The 18321-nt window shown below is 43.4% G+C and overlaps 1 protein-coding gene across 1 annotated transcript in view; it reads right to left on the bottom strand.

Moving 5' to 3' along the window:
• The window catches only part of LOC148538694 (uncharacterized), a 120687-nt gene extending 103695 nt beyond the window's left edge, over window positions 1-16992 (bottom strand). Inside the window, 2 exon segments of the mRNA XM_088452348.1 lie at window positions 16205-16512; window positions 16686-16992. Coding sequence (XP_088308474.1) covers window positions 16205-16512; window positions 16686-16992 — 615 coding nt within the window.
• Window positions 16993-18321: the final 1329 nt, after the last annotated feature.

Genomic DNA, 18321 nt, shown 5'->3' with positions numbered 1-18321 from the left:
TGCAGCAGGGCTCCTTCCCTAGGGTGGGGGTGCAGAAGGGCTCCTTCCCTGGGGTGGGGGTGCAGAAGGCTTCTTCCCTGGGGGTGCAGCAGAAGGCCTCCCTCCTCCCAAATACTTTGGCACTGGCACTTTTTTCTCACAGGGGCCGGGCTGGGTGCCTGATGCCACACTATCCCCCACAACCACGCCGCTCCATCCTCCTCTGCTTAATATAACTGTGGGCGTGGCTGAAGGAGGACGAGTGGCGAGGGGCTGCACTGCACACCTCTGACGTCATGCCATACACAGTTGGGCAGCATCTGAGCTGAGTGCTCTGGACTCAGCGCTGCCCGGCAATAAAGAAAGACATTGTAGAGACATCCTTTTTTTTTCATATGGGGACTCAGCAGCGACCTCCAGGGGTCTGCAGTTGTGATGATGGCCCTGTTATCACACCCCTAGAACCGTCTCTGTCTCCCATTAGCACAGAAGTTCCCCCCCTAACTTTGTCTACTTTGTGTGTTTCCTCTATCTGCATAATCAAATTTCATTCCCTCCTCAATGCTGCTGATGAGCTCTGATTCCTGACTACTTCCTAGACTGGTATCAAGATCATCAGATGTGTCCATCTGAGCTCAAGGAATGCCACCTCACAGTGAGGCATGCCTCCATTAGCTCTTTTTCTTTGTGTTTTATTGACTGCTTCGTGGCCCAACCCCCAGCTTCAGACAGTGTCTGAGCTATCAGAGGTGAGGCTGAGCTCTTACTGCCTATCTCTCGGCTCTCCCTGTATTTCCAGGGAGTGCTGCAATTTTGGTGGGTTTTGCATATAAAATTCAAAATAAAGATCAGAATAATACAAAGAATATATTTATAAGTTAGAAATATATGTATTATTCTAAAAAATTTTATAGTCAAAACTCTGCAGTCTGAGAGGGAGTATGACAGGGGAGGTGGCAATCTCCTAAAGAACAAACAGAGCTTCTTTGTGGCTGGATTGGCACACATTTATTATAGGTAGTAGAAATATAGTATGTGCTGCTTAGACATTGAGCTAAGTTTACCTGTTACTGTTTAGCCTGATAGTTTATCCATCTTTCACTCTTGTTATTATATGGCACTGCTTAGGTCCATGAAATGGCTAGCATTGTCCTGCCACCTATCTCAACAGGATAGTAGCACAATGACAATGCAGTACCCTATGGTTTCATGCTATTTCAGCCAATACAATATAAAAGAAAATTATCGCACAGTATAATTGATAAAATGAAACAACAAATATTCACAAAAAAGGACATCCTACTGTATTTGAACTTTTATTGCATTAATTGTTGTGTACTCTTTGAAACATCATTATATCCCTGTATCAGCATTTGCGTTTTGCATATTTTATTTTACAGTATAAAAAGGTGTAAACCTCAACATATAAGAAAAAATGTCTCTGTTATTGTCTGTAAATTGTTCATGAGACTTTGATAGAAGTACCAACAAATTATCTAAGTTTGTTCTTATTATCATTATTATAGAACTGTATACAGGAATGACACCTTGTCTTGGCATTTTATTGTGCTGTGACTACTGTTAACATTTCCAATAACTGTCATGGTGAAAGACCTATATTTGCACATTTCCATTGCAATGAAATATGTGAACTCATGGGGGAGGAAACCTGTCTTTGTTTACTCATCTCACCATAAAGCGATGTAAAGTGCACATGGATAATTAACTGTGTTACTCATTCTCGTAATCCTAGCGGGCAATCCTTTGGTTATCATGCTGAAATAGAAGCATGTTATTTGTTTATTTATCTCTCTACAGCACGATGTAATCTGCACAGTGTGTAGGATGTTTAAGTGTGTTTCTCTTTCTTCTAACCCTAGTGGGTAGTCCTTTTGGATTTCAAGTTTGTTTGAGCAGTGTTTTTTTTTTATTTTAATTGAATTAAAGTTTCTGTTCTGTTCACAAAATACATCTCACTCGAGCAGCACAGGGCCGGGCAAAGTTTAGGCTTTTGAGGATCTGTTTGATCACTCTTCTAAGTCCAGCTGATGCTTTATTGCAGGCGCTATGATGAGATGACAGCCATAAAGACTCACACAATGTTGCCTAAACTTTGGAAAAATGTAAAAATGCAGTACAATATGCAGTTATACTGTATCTGTGGGTACGCATTGGTCTAGGAATTAAATGGCTTTCAAAATGCATTATGTAGCCATATATTTTGATATTTCTCTCCACAGGCATAAAACAATTATAAGAGACACCAATAAAGAAGGAAAAATGACTCAAAGCAATGGCTGAAGTGTTGTACATTTCCAAGATGACAAATCATCCATTATACTTGAATGCATTGGCAGATTTTAAAGCATTTGTCACAGGATATGGGCCTATCCATTAGGCGACCTGAAAAACTGAACGTCTAGCGTTCTGTCCTTCGTGTCGCCAGGTGCGGTGCCCGCACTGAAACGGCGTTCACTGAACGTCATTCAGTGCAGGAGACCGACCTCCTATCTGTGAACATGTGGAACCTGACATTCATCGTCAGGTTGAGGAGCATGTTCCACAGATAGTCGGGGTTGGCAAGGACCCAGCGCACACGCGCATCGCTGGACCTTGCCGGCTATCCATTAGTCGACTTTCTGAATGTTTCGACCAAAACCTCCTGGTTTTGGATGGATCTTTCAAAAAGTCGTCTAATGGATTGGCCCCTTAAGACACAAACATTTGGGCTGGGATATCTTAAAGAGACCCATGACTAATTATTCTATTTGAACATATCATTGGTAAAACACTTTGTATGGACAACATACTACTATAATACTTGTTAGAAAGTATTGCTCTTCAGAGCAAAGACCATTTCAGGACAACAATGATCCAAAACATTCAGCTCCTGCTGCCTTCTTGGAACACCAAAGCAAAGAACACTACCAGAATCTGTATAACCATTTCAGTCTCACAAAGCATTGTCTGTCAAAGGATGTGGAACTGCAGACTTGAGTAGAATATTTATAGAACAATATTAACACTAAAGTAGCACATAAAATACAGAATATTAAAAAAGAAGATTGAATTACATGATACATGGATATGCTTTATAGAAGAACAAACAAGTTCAAAATAATATAAATGTAATGGAAAAGTGGTATGAAGGCTAGTAAAAGAAAACAGCAGAGATCAAAAGCGATAGTAAGAGAAGTGAATACGAGAGTCCAAAACTGTACAATGTAGATCAACTGAGTTAAAAGACAATCCTGAGAATCGTATCTAAGTGTAATATTTATGGAATCAGGGAATAATAATATATAAATAAATATAAGTTAATAACAGTAAAATATCAAGATAAAACACAAAAGGCAAGATAACACTGAACGTTGTGTCGAAGCCGGATAATTGGCTGAGACAGAATCTGTTAAAATGAAATCTGCACAATGCCATTTTGCGAATGGCAACAAGATTCCATTTTGCGACTGGCCGCCCAGCGGCATTTTAGCGAATCTCACACATTATAAGTACATACGGCGATGCTATTATTTAGCCTTGTGTGATTCCCACGCAATAGAAAGATGTTAAAAGTCCTCATTATATAAATACAGACAGTTACTAAAATACATAATATGATCAACCTTGCAAAACACGTACCATGGTGTACTCCACAAAACACGTAGTTGCACAACGCTAACTAGCGTCTTTTCTTAATACCTCAATACTTACACACTGCGCACTTACATAAAAAGGTTCCCTAGCATTAAGGTTAATAATGTTGTGAAATACATGTTATTTGATATCTAAGGTTTAGTGCATGATGAGCATACTGTGTTTGGTGTCATTCTAAACCACTGTGTCTTTGCAGATTTCCGGTTCCATCGGGGAAGAAATTGCAAGTTATGGATCATAGAGAGTTAGGCATTGAAATGTATCCTGTAATGCAGCCAGTTTAGATTTGTTATGCAGTGGGAAAATGGACACAAAGAGCTGTTGGAGGCTGGAATGTGACCATATGAATTGACCTATGAACTGTACTGTAACAGAAGAACCAGGAAGAAGAACCAATGGAATCATGACAAACTGTTCTATTGTATTGCCTATCTCTGTAAGAGTATATATGTGGGCTCTCTGAAACTAGATGCCAGTCTTCTTGCTTTGCTGTTGACAGAGGTTTCATCTTTGATGCTGGGATCTGGATCCAGAGCGTGTGCTTATGTAACGACTGTACCTTGTGACTGTATAATTTGTTTGCGCTAATTGTATTTAGATCACAGCGTGTAACTATCTGTTTTTATGGTGAATAATAACTTTTTGTGCTTAGGAACCACAATCAAAGTCTGAAAGCAATTATTTCTTGTGCGACTCATAACGCTAAACAGCGACAATTTTAGTGTGTATAGATAGGTACAGTAGGAATCGATAGTTACTAAGCAGACGATTAAAGCTGGAACTGGTGTACTGCTGCTAACTACTAGATAGCAGTCATAAAGCAGGATTACTGACAATCTCCCCGAATAAACAAAACAAAAATAAGCTTGTTTAAAATACTGATGCACATAAAAAGAGAACAACTTGTTAGTGTAGTATACAACATTTTTGGTGAACTATATTGTCTGTGGATTTTTATGTATTGATCACGACCTGTAGATAAAGCCCTTTGTTGTAGAAAAAGCATATGGGGTGGATTTAGCAATGTAATTTTACAAAAATAATAGAAAATGGGTGTTTTCACAGGATACATTCAGAATCCCGATGACCAGGATTCCAGCATTCAGAATGCCGAAGACAGAATCACAACACTTATCAGAATACCGGCACCAGCATACTGACCGCAAGGATCCCGAAGGTGAGTAGTGGGGTTAGGGGGAGGGTTAAGTTAGGCATTGGGGGCGGGTTAGGCATTAAGGGAAGAGGGTTAGGTTGAGGGTGCGAGGAGGGGGAGCTTATGTTTAGGCACTGGGTGGAGGTTAGTTTCAAGCTCTGGGAAGGGAGGTTTAGGAGTAAGGGTTAGGTTAGTAATACTTACCTAGAGCCATCAGGATTGTAACCTGGTCGGGATGCCAGCATCGGGATTCTGACCGCCGGCATCCTGAGCGCTGGCATCCCATACTCATCCCATTTTCACACCCTTTTGACATTATTTCAATATCACTTAAATGTATCAAAGGGATTTTGGAGGAGTTTTCATTTAAAACACATACAAACCCTCAATTTCTTATTTTAATAAGCAGATCGCATTCCCATACATGTGAATTGTAAAATCATATCGGAGGGAGACTTCAGATGGTGTTATGCAGGCTTTGCTCTGCCCTTCCTGCATGCCGACATGTAGAGCAGAGCCTGGAGCCAGCGTCTGTGATCAGCTTGTGTGTCAGTGGACCACAGGATGATCACAGAGAAAATAGTTGATAGAAAATAAATTAAATTAAAGTTTACCTGAACCTAGGATAAACCATATTACAGAGGTGGGATTAATTAATTCAATAGTGCTCTCTCCCAACATCTGTTGGTTATTCTGTGACATCCCCATGCTGGGTTAAATTTAAAGTAACACTGCAAAGCTATATGGAGTGACCCCTGTCCACCACAGGGCCACTTTCTGAAGATGGATGCAGTGATTACCACTAACTCTGCTAGGAGGGATAAAAATGCTGAATGGGATTGACAAAATGGGTCTTGCTCTGAACCACTGATTTCAGACCAGAGGAACACTTTAGATTGGCTTTAGACCTAATTACTCTCCCTGCATGGTGAAAGCTTGTTCTTCCCTTCCTCTGGAGACATGGTTATGGCAAAATCAGAACACAGCATTTATATCACAGTGAAATAGAAAAATAAGAGTAGCAAATTGCACTTTGAACACCAGCTCACATAAACCATGTACCAAAGAGGAAATTAAAACATTCCACCATTCCATCAATAGAGGAATTTAACTCATCTTCTGTTGGCCTTGCCAATACTCCCAGCCTTTTTTTTTGTCTCTGACACCCTTTTGGGATGCTGCAGAGCTTAATGGGATGACCTCTTGGCCACCATAATCCCACTATCCACAGATGGCCACAGAGCATATAGCTAATCAAGGTTCCTTGTTGTGCTTTGCATGGGAACATTGGCCTTCCACTATTACTGTGACCATCAGCAAATGAACCCATAGGAAATATAAAGGTATGAATACAGGCACTGCTCCAGATGGGTACAAATGCTGCCAAAATATTGAGCCATTGCTTGCGCCAAGCACATTGGGTCATGGCCTGATGGCCTGGTAAGATCAGCCTCTAGATCAGTGGTTCTCAAACTCGGTCCTCAGGACCCCACACAGTTCATGTTTTGCAGTTCACTCAGCAGGTGCACAGGTGTAGTCATTACTTACTGACACATTTTAAAAGGTCCTCAGGTGGAGCTAATTATTTCACTTGATTCAGTGAGGAGACCTGGAAAATATGTACTGTTTGGGGTCCTGAGGACCGAGTTTTAGAACCTGTGCTCTAGATCAATTGGAATGTTTGGTTATTACTTAAGGTTACTAATAACTATATTTTTTAAAGTGTATGAGAACTATGTTCCCATGACATCACAAAGACAAAGGTATAGCAGAAGTACAATGGAAAAGGAAGAACATGAGGGGAGGAAAAGTGTGGAGAAAAAATGTTTTGTTCTATTGTAAGGTAAAACGAAAAGCCTAGTTTAAAAGTAGCAGTTTGGTTCATGTAAGATTTCTATTTGCCTGGCTGGTATATAACCAATAGTTTAATGACTTGCTCATATCAGTGTTACGATCTCACATGATAATGAGATCACAGGACTGCTGACAATGGATAAGACTGCATAGGGGAGTGGCAGTCCTTCCACAACTGGAGCTAGCTGGAGTGAGGCTGCAGAAAGAATCCACAACATAGAGGGAACACAAGCAGTGACAAGTAACTATGAACTGAGGAATGTCTAGGGACTGTAGTGCAGCTAAGATGCTAGACAAGGAATGATTAGATACAGGATATGAGCTACAGGGCAGGAGCAACCAGGACTATGATATGCAGGATTTCAGGCAAGTCTGGCAAGACTGGACTGGCATGGACAAAACAGGCAAGACTGGACTGATAAGGATTCTGGATTCTAACCTCTATACACTCCTGCCTATACCTTCTAATATCCTGCCTATAAACCTCTAAGGTTGACGCAATTTGTGTACACAGTCATACATTAAATAAGGACTCCAGACCTTGAACCTGTGGTTCCAAAGCACAAAGTATTATTCAAGTAAAAGTACAGTCAGTTACACACTATGATCTAAGTACAATTTATCGCAAAGAAATTATACAGACCCAAGTACAGTTATACATATGCAGGCGCTCTGGACCAGATCCCGGCATCAGCAAGATAACCTCCGTCAATCAGCAATCAGCAAGAAGACTAGAAACCCAGGGTCAGAGCACACATATGTATACCCCCCCAGAAATAGACAACACAATAGAAAGGCTTGTTGCTGATGCCATTCGTTCCCAAGGGGGACGCATCTGTTACAGAGCATTTAACAGGTTGGTTCAAATGGACACAGAACAGCCTCTAAAAGCTTGTTGCCTCCTCTATTTCCCCTGCATGCACAAAAATAAATTTTGGTTCTTTATGTCTTTACGGTCCATAAGTTGCGAACGCCTGTTCCGATCTTCACACCGTTGATACCGGGAAGCTGTGGATAAAGGGCCTGATTCAGAGCCGCTCATAAGTGGCCGTTCGCTCCGAGCAATGTTCGCACATCTGCGCATGCGTATGGGTCGTAATGCGCATGCGCCAACCAGTCATTGTGGTGGGAAATCGTGTTCTCGCAAAATAGCGAGGGCCTGCTTATTTGAGTGACAGAATGAGGCGTTTGTGGGTGGTAACAGGGGAAGGTGCTTGAAAACGGGGAGTGGAGATCCGAACATCCAAACACAGGCGTGCCAAATGGTCAAAACAGGCGTTTAATGGGTGTGCATAATTAACAAAGCAGCGTCATCGACCACGTCACTTGGTTGTCTTTTAGCCTGAACTGCTCGCAGTGGTTGCGGGAAGTAAAACCTACCACAAGCACTGCGAGCAGTTCAGACGCCTTTCGATGTACTCGATTAATCTAATAAATAGCGGAGATGACGTATGATGCGAACGGCCAGGGGGCATCTTTTCAAAATAGCAAGTGCATGTTTCGTTCGTTCGCTCAGACATAGAGGCATCAACAGACCGCAATGAGGGAGCGCTCAATTTAAATAGCCGGCCCCTTTTTCAGAATGACCGTTTGCAAATAGCATCCGGCTCTGAATCAGGCCCAAAGTGCGGATCAGTATAATATCAAACACGGCTTACTTATCATGTATTAAACCTTAGATACCAAAATAGTCTTTATTTCACAGCATTTGTAATAAATAAATAAAACTTGAATCTTTTACTTTATAGCTATGGAATCTTTTGTGTAAGTGTGCATTATGTAAGTATTAGGGATATGGGCAAAGACACTAGTTAGGTTTATCTGATTTGGGGCAGATGTGCACGCATGCAGCTAATAAACAGCGTTCGCATGCAGGATATTGTGCCTTCGCTACTCAGCGTCATGTTAGCAGCTCAACTGTACATAAAGTGCGGTGTTTATGCATGAGATTCTATCTATGATGGACTTTACATATATATATATATATATATATATATATATATATACATGTACATACATACACACACATATATATATATATATTTACATATATACACACACACACACACACACACACACATCTCATTCCTCACTCACAGTTTCAAACGGCAATGCAAATGTGTTACCCCCAGCTGTGAAGCCGGGGCCATTCTGTCTGGGTGTGGGACTAAAACCTATTTAGGATTCAGACAAATTCAATTGTGTAGATCAATGCCTGGGTTATATTACAATTGCCACAACTATACTTGTCTACATACAGGGATTCCCAATTTGTAAACACTCACAGTATTCTGGTGCATTGTATATTCTATTTACTTTTTCTCAGGAGGCTGTTCTTCCAGTTGCCCTTGGTAGATTATCAAAAACATTGCCATCTGTACTTAGCTTGTGAGTTGTAACTCAAAATGGCGCTGGTCGCAAAATGGCGTCTTGCAGATTCTTGTTTCAAAAATGGAGTCTAGCTGCCATTCGCAAGATGGCATTGCGCAAGCTAATTTTTACGCTGATTCCGTCTCAGCCACTAATCCAGCTTCGACATTGACAAGGACATGACAAGCAAAACTGGACTTGAGGGTTGAGGTGTGACTTGAGACAAGATGGAGCAGCCTTGAGGGCCGTGGTAAGACAAGAACTAGATGATGCAGCCTTGAGGGCTGAACTGTGACTTGAGGACTGATATGCAACTAGAGACAGGACAGAGTGGTTTTGAGGGCCGTGGTGAGACCAGAACTAGATGGTGCAGCCATGAGGGCTGAAGTGCAACTTGAGACTGGACTTGAGGGCTGAGGTGTGTTGCTTGAGACAGAACAGGGCAGCCTTGAGGGCATTGTACAACTGGTACAGGACGATGCAGCCTTGAGTACCGTGGCATGCCTGGAACCGGGTGATGTGACTGAGACAGGATGGAGTGTCCTTGAGGGCCGTGGAGTGACTGGACCTGAGAGATGCAACTAAGACAGGATGGAGCAGCCTTGATCGCCATGGTGAGACAAGAACTAGATGGTGCAGTCTTGAGGGCTGAAGTGCGACTTAAGACAGAATGGAGTGGCCTTAAGGGCTGTTATGCAACTGGGACAGGATAGTGTGGCCTTGAGGGCCATGGCATGACTGGAACAGGGTGATGCAGCTGAGACTTGATGGTGCGGCCATGGGGGCTGTGACATGACATGAACAAGGTGATGCGACTGAGACAGGACAGTAAACAGTTGAACTTAGACATGGCAGGAACACTGACTGGAAGCAGCATGGATGTGAACACTGCAAACTAAACTCCTGTGGACATAAACAGACATGGCTGGATAGTCGACAGATATGCAGGCTATGATGCGGCCTGGTAGGCAGAGATGCAGGATTCAGATGGCAGACAGGTGCACTCTGACATTGCAGGAATACAGGCTGGATGACACACAGGCAGATCTAGATCAGACAAACAGGCACTGGGTACTGGAACAGCAGAACTAGGAAAACCGGCTAGAACTCAGGTTACTGAGAACACGACCACATACTCTGGAAGTCAGGCAGTATAACCAGCATGGAGTGAAGGGTTGGCTGTAACTTAACAGATGCAGGGTCCAATCAGAGCAAAACCCTGCAAGCCTCCTTAATGACAGACTAGTGTGCACCTGGCCTGTGCACACAGAGAAGACAATTAACTAGTGTGCAGCTGAAGTCTGCACACAGACAGACAATATTTTCAGCTGCCTGCAACAGCTGGAACAAAGACAAGACCTAATGCAGTGTCCCAGTCGCAACTATGAATAAGACCTGCCACCTGCAGTTGTGGATCATAACAATCAGCTTGCCACTGCTACTTCTAAAGATGTTCCAGTACATAAATAGTGATTGATGTAGGTACTATAGACTAACTATAGCTCCTTTAGGCATTTCCTGAAAATGGTGCACCAATAAAGCGCTGACCTCTGCCATGTTTTTATAATGGTCACAAACTCTTTAAGGAACCTGATCAGGCATTTGGCAGAGTCTTCACACTTGCTTAGCACTGTACCTAAATGCCAAGCCATGCTTGTGCCATTCCACACAGTGCCTAGTGTTGTCTTCTTTACAGATAACTTGGTGAAGAATTAAATGTCCACCACTGAAGGGCTGATACCACCTTGAAACTACCACAGTGTGCATCTATAATAGTGGTTCTCAAACTCTGTCCTCAGGATGCCAAACAGTTCACGTTTTCTAGGTCACCCAGCAGGTGTACAGATGTGTTCATTACTCAATGCATTTTAAAAGATCCACAGGTGGAGCTAATGATTTTCACTTGTTATTCTGTGAGGAGACCTGGAAAACATGCACTATTTGGAGTCCTTAGGACCGAGTTTGAGAACCTGTGTTCTATACTAATTCCTCCCCACACTTTCTTTTCAGATGTACCCTGCAACAGTGCCATAGTGTTTGGTTGGTTGTATAAGTGCAAAGGGCTAGCAACTTTGTGACTACAGTAAGTGTCTATGGTCATTTGGCAATCTACTAACTATGCTGTGTGTTAGGAGGAACTTGTCTAAAAACTAGAGATGAGTGGGTTTGGATCTAAGAGAGACGAACCCACCCGAATTTCGGGGATCTGGGGCGATCCCTGACCCGAGGCAAAACCTTGTGACCCCTCTGTTGAGTCGCAAGATTTTGTTTTCAGCGGGCTTAATACTGATTGGCTGAGAGAGCCATCTGCCATGGCTCTCAGCCAATCAGCATTAAGCCCATTGAAAACAGCACAAAAAAAGAAAAGAAGATGGAACCCATCATCCCCCGCCGCCTAACACCACCAGCACTCTCTGCCGACACCACCGGCACCCTCACTGGCAGCATCCCCCACTGCCGACACTCCAGCACTGCTGCCCAATGTACTGAGGACACCGTCAGTGACCCCCCCACACTGCCGACACTCCCACGCTGAGGACAACACAAGCACCCCTGCACTGCTGACACAGTCAGCAAACCTGCACTGAGGACAACGTTGGCAACCCCATTCTGCTGATACCGCCGGCACCCTGCATTGAGAACACCCCTGCACTGCCGACACAGTCAGCAAACCTGCAATGAGGACACTGCTGGCACCCACGCACTGCCGACACAGCCAGCAAACCTGCACTGAGGACAATGCTGGCACACCCACTCTGCTGACACCACCGGCACCCCCACTGCCAGCATCCCCTGCTGCTGATACCACCACTGCCGACACTCTAGCACTGCTGCCCAAAGTACTGAGGACACCGTCAGCGACCCCCACTCTGCCAACACTGCAGACACTCCCACACTGAGAGGACAACACCAGCACCCCTGCACTGCCGACACAGTAAGGAAACCTGCACTGAGGACAATGCTGGCACCCCCGCTCTGCCGACACTGCCGGCACCCTGCATTGAGAACACCCCTGCACTGCCGACACAGACAGCAAATCTCAAGTGAGGACACTGCTGGCACCCCCACACTGCAGACACAGCCAGCAAACCTGTACTAAAGACACCGCTGGTACCCCCGCACTGCCGACACAGCCAGCAAACCTGCACTAAGACACCGCTGGCACCCCCGCACTGCCAGCAAACCTGCACTAAAGACAGCGCTGGCACCCCCGCACTGCTGACATCACTGGTACCCTTCACTGAGGACACTGCCAGCACCGCAGCACTGCCATTCCATGTACTGAGGACACCGTCAGCAACCCCGCTCTGCCAACACTGCTGTCACAGTAAGTGCACTATTGGTGTATCCAACCCACACTGTATAACACACTGTATCCGTTTTGGAAATTAGAAACTGAACTGCCACATGTTAGTGCCGCCCACTGTGTCACTTAGCTTAGTCAGCCAGCTAGCTGGATGCAACCTTTTCGCCTAAACTAGATGAAGCAAATAATATTGTGAGGTGGTCCAAATTGATTGGAAATTGCTGGAAATAAATGTTATTGAGGTTAATTATACTGTAGGAACAAAAACAGGCCCATTTTATGTAATTTTAGCTGTTTTATGATTTTTTAAGAAAAAATCCAGATCCAAACACAAAACACGAAAACAAAACAAGGAGGTGAGATTTTGACAAAATCCCAAACCAGGGTAGATCCAGATCCAAAACCAAAACTAAAACACGGGGGTCGGCGCACATCTCTACTAAAAACATGCCATTGAAAATTACTGCAGTCGGTGATATTATCTATCCTAGCATGTGGATGGCTGTGAAAGTTATTTTGTAATGTAGGCTCCCCTGGACGCAACATTGCAAGAGCCTGGTTAGCATTCACAAAGATATGTATTGGCTGTTCATTGCTTGTACTGAAATTTTTAGCACTGCGTATTATGAGCCTGTTTCAGCAAGCAATGCAAAGGAGAGAATACATGCACTTGGATGATTTTTTTGTACTGCGCATGCATATGCATTGCACTGTGCATCCGTGAACTAGCCAGTGTGGTCAGGCAAGCCTACGCTGACTACACGCAGCGTGCACGCAAACCCCTTCCGATATTGATTTGACAGGAAGAGCAGTTTGTGGGTGGTGACGGAGGGCGGTCGGGGAACACAGGCGTAGCTGAGCATTGGGATGCTGTTTCGGGGCATCCATAATTAAGCCAGTGCGGCGACAGATGCAGTAATGAGACTCCGTGCACACAGGAAGTTGCCAAGATCCTGCGCGAGGTCTGGTCAACCGCTATTATGCAAATATGGTCAATGGTTCTTAATGTTACCGATGTTTACACTATCTTGCGTACCCATCAGACTTTGAGTAAAGGGAGATGGGCGGCCTAATATATGGCTAGGCATCTGCATTTTGGGCGCTGTGTCCATGTGTATGCATTGATTAGCATATTCTCGCAGCGGATAGGTGCATGCGTTCTCTCCTTTGCATAGCTTGCTGAATCATGCCTTATGTTCTGTGTAGAGATGTGCACCAACCCTCATGTTTTGGTTTTGGATCTGGATCCCCCCTGGTTTGGGATCTGGATTGGTTTTGCCAAAACCTCACCTCCTTGTTTTGTTTTCGTGTTTTGAATTTGAATTGTTTCTTAAAAAAGTAATAAAAACAGCTAAAATTACATAAAATGGGCCTGTTTTTGTTCCTACAGTATAATTAACCTCAATAACATTTATTTCCAGTAATTTCCAATCAATTTGGACCACCTCACAATATTATTTGCTTCATCTAGTTTAGGCCAAAAGGTTGCATCCAGCTAGCTGGCTGACTAAGCTAAGTGACACAGTGGGCGGCACTAACATGTGGCAGTTCAGCTTCTAATTTCCAACACGGATACAGTGTGTTATACAGTGTGGGTTGGATACACCAATAGTGCACTTACTGTGACAGCAGTGTCAGCAGAGCGGGATTGCTGACGGTGTCCTCAGTACATGGAATGGTAGTGCTGCGGTGCTAGCAGTATCGTCAGTGATGGGTACCAGTGATGTCAGCAGTGTGGGGGTGCCAGCGGTGTCTTTAGTGCAGGTTTGCTGGCTGTATCGGCAGTGCGGGGATTGCTGGCGGTGTCCTCAGTACATGGAATGGCAGTGCTGCAGTGCTGGCAGTGTTCTCAGTGAAGAGTACCGGCGGTGTCCTCAGAGCAGGTTTGCTATCTGTGTCAGCAGTGCAGGGGTGTTCTCAATGCAGGATGACGGCAGAGCGGGGGTGCCAGCGGTGTCCTCAGTACAGGATCACCCCGGATACCCGAAATGCGGGTGGGTTCAGATCTCTGAGATCCGAACCCGATCATCTCTTTTTCTGTGACTTAGCCTATGCAAATATAAGCAACTACAGGTGCTTCAGAGACTTACACAACTCCACTTGCGGCTAAATTGGTGTAACTGGACAACAACAGGGTGTCTTCATGTACAGTATGTTGCTGTTTTTTGCAAGCTGATGTATTCACAGTTTGATTGTGATAATTACTGGGAAAAGTTAAATAATTGGCAGATTCAGCCATCTTGCCTTTACCCCTAACAAATAATATTTGGGAGTTAAAACACACACTTTCCATTTAAATAAGAATTATGATAATTATTTCTTGTATGGAGGCTGAAAAAGAATAATAAGTAGCTGACATTTTCCTGGAATAAGCACAGTCTACAAAGGAACAAATATACTAGAAGAGGGATTCCTACACGCGGACATGCATAGTCAGTAGTACTGCAAGCTCAGAAAAGAAGAAGTAAAGTGATCGCATTAACATTCACAATACTTTTACACATTGCAACCCCTCTCCCTGGATGTGTTTTTTTTTTCTTTCTAAACACACTCCAGCAACACATCTTTTCTTACTGTCTTAAAAAGCAACAATATGAATTTATAATTATTGGGTCTAAAACCCAATAATACCACTTTCACACAGAAAAATCCCAAAAACCCGGGTTTTTCCCGTATCGTTCAACCCAGGAAGGACTCGGGAATTTGCTCCTAACCCCCTTTCACACAGCACATAATTCCCGGGAAATTCCTGGGTAGACCCCTTTCACACAGGACCCAGATTATCCCTGCAATATACAGTGTGTCATAATAAATGGACTGCTTTTATGGCACACAGAGATGAGGTCATGAAAAGTGGGTGGTGTCTGCTCACTGTATACATACAATGACATAGTGTAGACGACACAAGTCTTGTTTTGCAATCAAATTTTTTTTATTTGAAAGCCTCATGTTATGTACATGTTATGTCACATGTAACACCTGCTGTATTAAATTTTTTAAAGTGCTTCTTTTATTTTTCAACAAATATGCATTAGCCATTAACAACATGGCCCTAATGCATTCAACAACTTAAATATATATATATATATATATATATATATATATGTATATAGACAATAGAAAAATAGGTTGTGCTGTCATTTAACTGAAAAATATAATAGGGGAGGCACCCCAACTATTAGAACTGTGTGTCAGGGCCAGCCTTAGAAACGACACATATACAGTATACATTTTGTAATACAGCGGCCACACATGGGAGAAAGCTCACGACTGGCCTGTTAAGTGCAGTATACAAATTTTTAAATACAAAAGAAATGGAGGTAATGTGTGTACATTCTAAATTATGTACACCCCCATATATACACATAGCTGACTTAAAGGGCACCCACACATTGCCCTAAGCTCTTGCCAGGCATGTTAACGGCAGGATAAACAATATTGTCAAAAACAACAAGCTTCAACAAAAAAAGAAATATAAAGTAGACAGCAAACATGTAAAACATCATACAAGTCTACAACTGTCTGTAGGCAGTGCTGACAATAGTGCTAAGTGGAGTGTTATGATGAGTGCCATCTGAATAACTATGCACTCGGCCATCCTGTGTATTAATCCCCGTGCCATCTGCATAAGTATGCACAGTGCCATATTGATTAGTATTTCCTGTGCCGTCAGGACTATTATGCACAGTGACATGTGGAGTGCTAGGCACTGTGCCCTCTGGACTGGTATTGGCATGTGGACTGCTCTGTACAGTGACATGTGGATTACTATTCCCTGTGCCATCTGGATAACTATGCACTGTGCCATGTGGAGTAGCATGAGGTGGATTGGAGGGGTTACTTTGCAGAAATGGTAGCCCTCTGCTATGCTGTTGGTAATTTCTAACAGGACCCTCAGAGTACTGAGGTGGATACATTACATAAGGCTGTGGAGTGTGTAACCTAGACACTAGACCGTTAAGGAAGGACATCTGTGCCTCTCTGTTTTCACGTGAAATTTGTTCGTGTAGACCAACAAGCTGACTGACAAATGAATTTTGTAACTTTCTGTCAAAGAAGCGCTGGAGTCGGGCATCCTCCTGTGCCTGGAATTCAGCATCAGAATCTCGCAGCTGATTTACCAGGATTCTGGTCATTGTGCGCGTCGCTAGCGCTATCTTGGAAGGTTTTTTCTTCCGCTCTGGTACTTCAAAGACTAGGAATAGAAGAAAAGAAAAAATACATTTACAAATGAATTCAAAGCCGTAATGTAAACATATATGTGCTTGTGGCCTACTGCACAGTAAAATCAGCATAGTCATACTATAATGACAAGTCTATACAGGACAATGTTAACATCCCAAAAATAGTGGGTGTATAGTAACTTACTGTTCCTGCGCAATGTCGGAGTCTCAGTCTGTGCAGGAGTTGGTGTCCCACTCGTACTGCTTCCACTCGCCTCAACCACACTCTCTAGTGTATTGGTGTCTGGGACCCCCGTGGCAGCCATCGGATCTGTGTCACTTATCTCTGTGATGTCATCAAAGAGTATTGGTGGCGTCATTGGGCAGGATTGGCTGTTCTCCGGAGTAACACTTCATGAAGATGCACAACTAGATTATGACATGGCAATGGGATTAACCAGTGCAGAATTGCCAAAGACTTCATTACACTGATCGTAGTAAACCCATTCCATTCTGGCAGCACCACTTTTCCGCCTGTTATGGTCGTGAACTTTGTTATAGTATTTGCGTAGAGCTTTCAGTTTGTTCACTACCTGCTGCTGGGTCCGCACAATGCCCCTTGAGGTGAGGACCTTAGCTATGTTTGTGTAGATTATCGCGTCCTTCACTGTGCCACTGATCTGTTTGCGGATCTCCTCCTCCCCTCTGACTGCCAGCAGCTCACGGATCGCCTCATCCTTCCAGTGCGCCATGCTTCTCTCTCTTTCTCCTTTTCTGCAGCACAATTGTGACATCAGACGCCAGCGCCACTGCCCCACCCGCTCAGCCAATCAGGGAGACCCAGCCGCTCAGCCAATCAGCCTGTGCACCACCATCTCAGCCAGTAAGCGCTGTTTACTATGCCCGGAGTTGAAAAAACCAGGTTGGCGCCTTTCAGACAGCCGCCAACCCGTGTAAGACCCGGGAAAAACCCTGGTAAATACCTGGGTCGAAGTACCGGGAATTAGGTCCCGTGTTGACCCTTTCAGACAGAAAAAAACCCGGGTCGACCCGGCAAGAGCCGGAAAATTACCGGGTTCTTTTCTCTGTCTGAAAGGGGTATAATTAATAAATATGCCCCTTAATAAGTACTAGGCAGCTGAGATCTCATAGAGTATCACAATTTGGCTCAAAGAAACCTCTTCTTCTACTCCAAGCATCTAGGACAGAAGTTCCCAAACGCGGTCCTCAAGGCTCCCCAACAGTTCAGGTTTTAGAGATAATCATGGTTGAGCACAAGTGGTTAAATTAAATTGACTAAAGTACTAATCAAGTCACCAGTGGTCAAGCATGGATATCCTTAAAACCTGGACTGTTAGGGTGCCTTGAGGACTGCGTTTGGGAACTTCTGTCCTAGATGCTTGTGTCCATGCTTCAGCAATACATTCATATGGAATGAAAGTATTATACTACAGCATAAGGCTCTCCTTTTTCTTTTGAGATACGTACACAACAGACTAATTTTTTAATACTATAGTACAATGCCCACAAGCTTGGACACGATAATGCACAAATGTTTAGCACAGGGCCCCTATTGTTCTGCATTACAAGTGCTAATCTATATTATTTGATGTAGCATAAAACAAAACATAATTGACAACATAATAATAATTACTGTTGGTTTAATTCCATCAAAATAATGTTTTAACTTGGATTTGCTGAAATCCGGTAACATTTAGATCTATGCTTACTGCAAGCCATCCAAACAAATTTAGTGATGTTTAGTTTCCATTTTGCTAAAACAAAATTAAGAATGATATAATGATTTTTTGCATAAGACTTTGAGTAAGAGAGGAAGGCAT

The sequence above is a fragment of the Taudactylus pleione genome, unplaced genomic scaffold (assembly GCF_031769625.1).
Source record: "Taudactylus pleione unplaced genomic scaffold, aTauple2 ptg000037l, whole genome shotgun sequence".
NCBI lineage: Eukaryota > Metazoa > Chordata > Amphibia > Anura > Myobatrachidae > Taudactylus > Taudactylus pleione.
The sequence above is the reverse complement of the archived record's forward strand: the minus strand, read 5'-3'. Positions and strand labels throughout refer to the sequence as shown.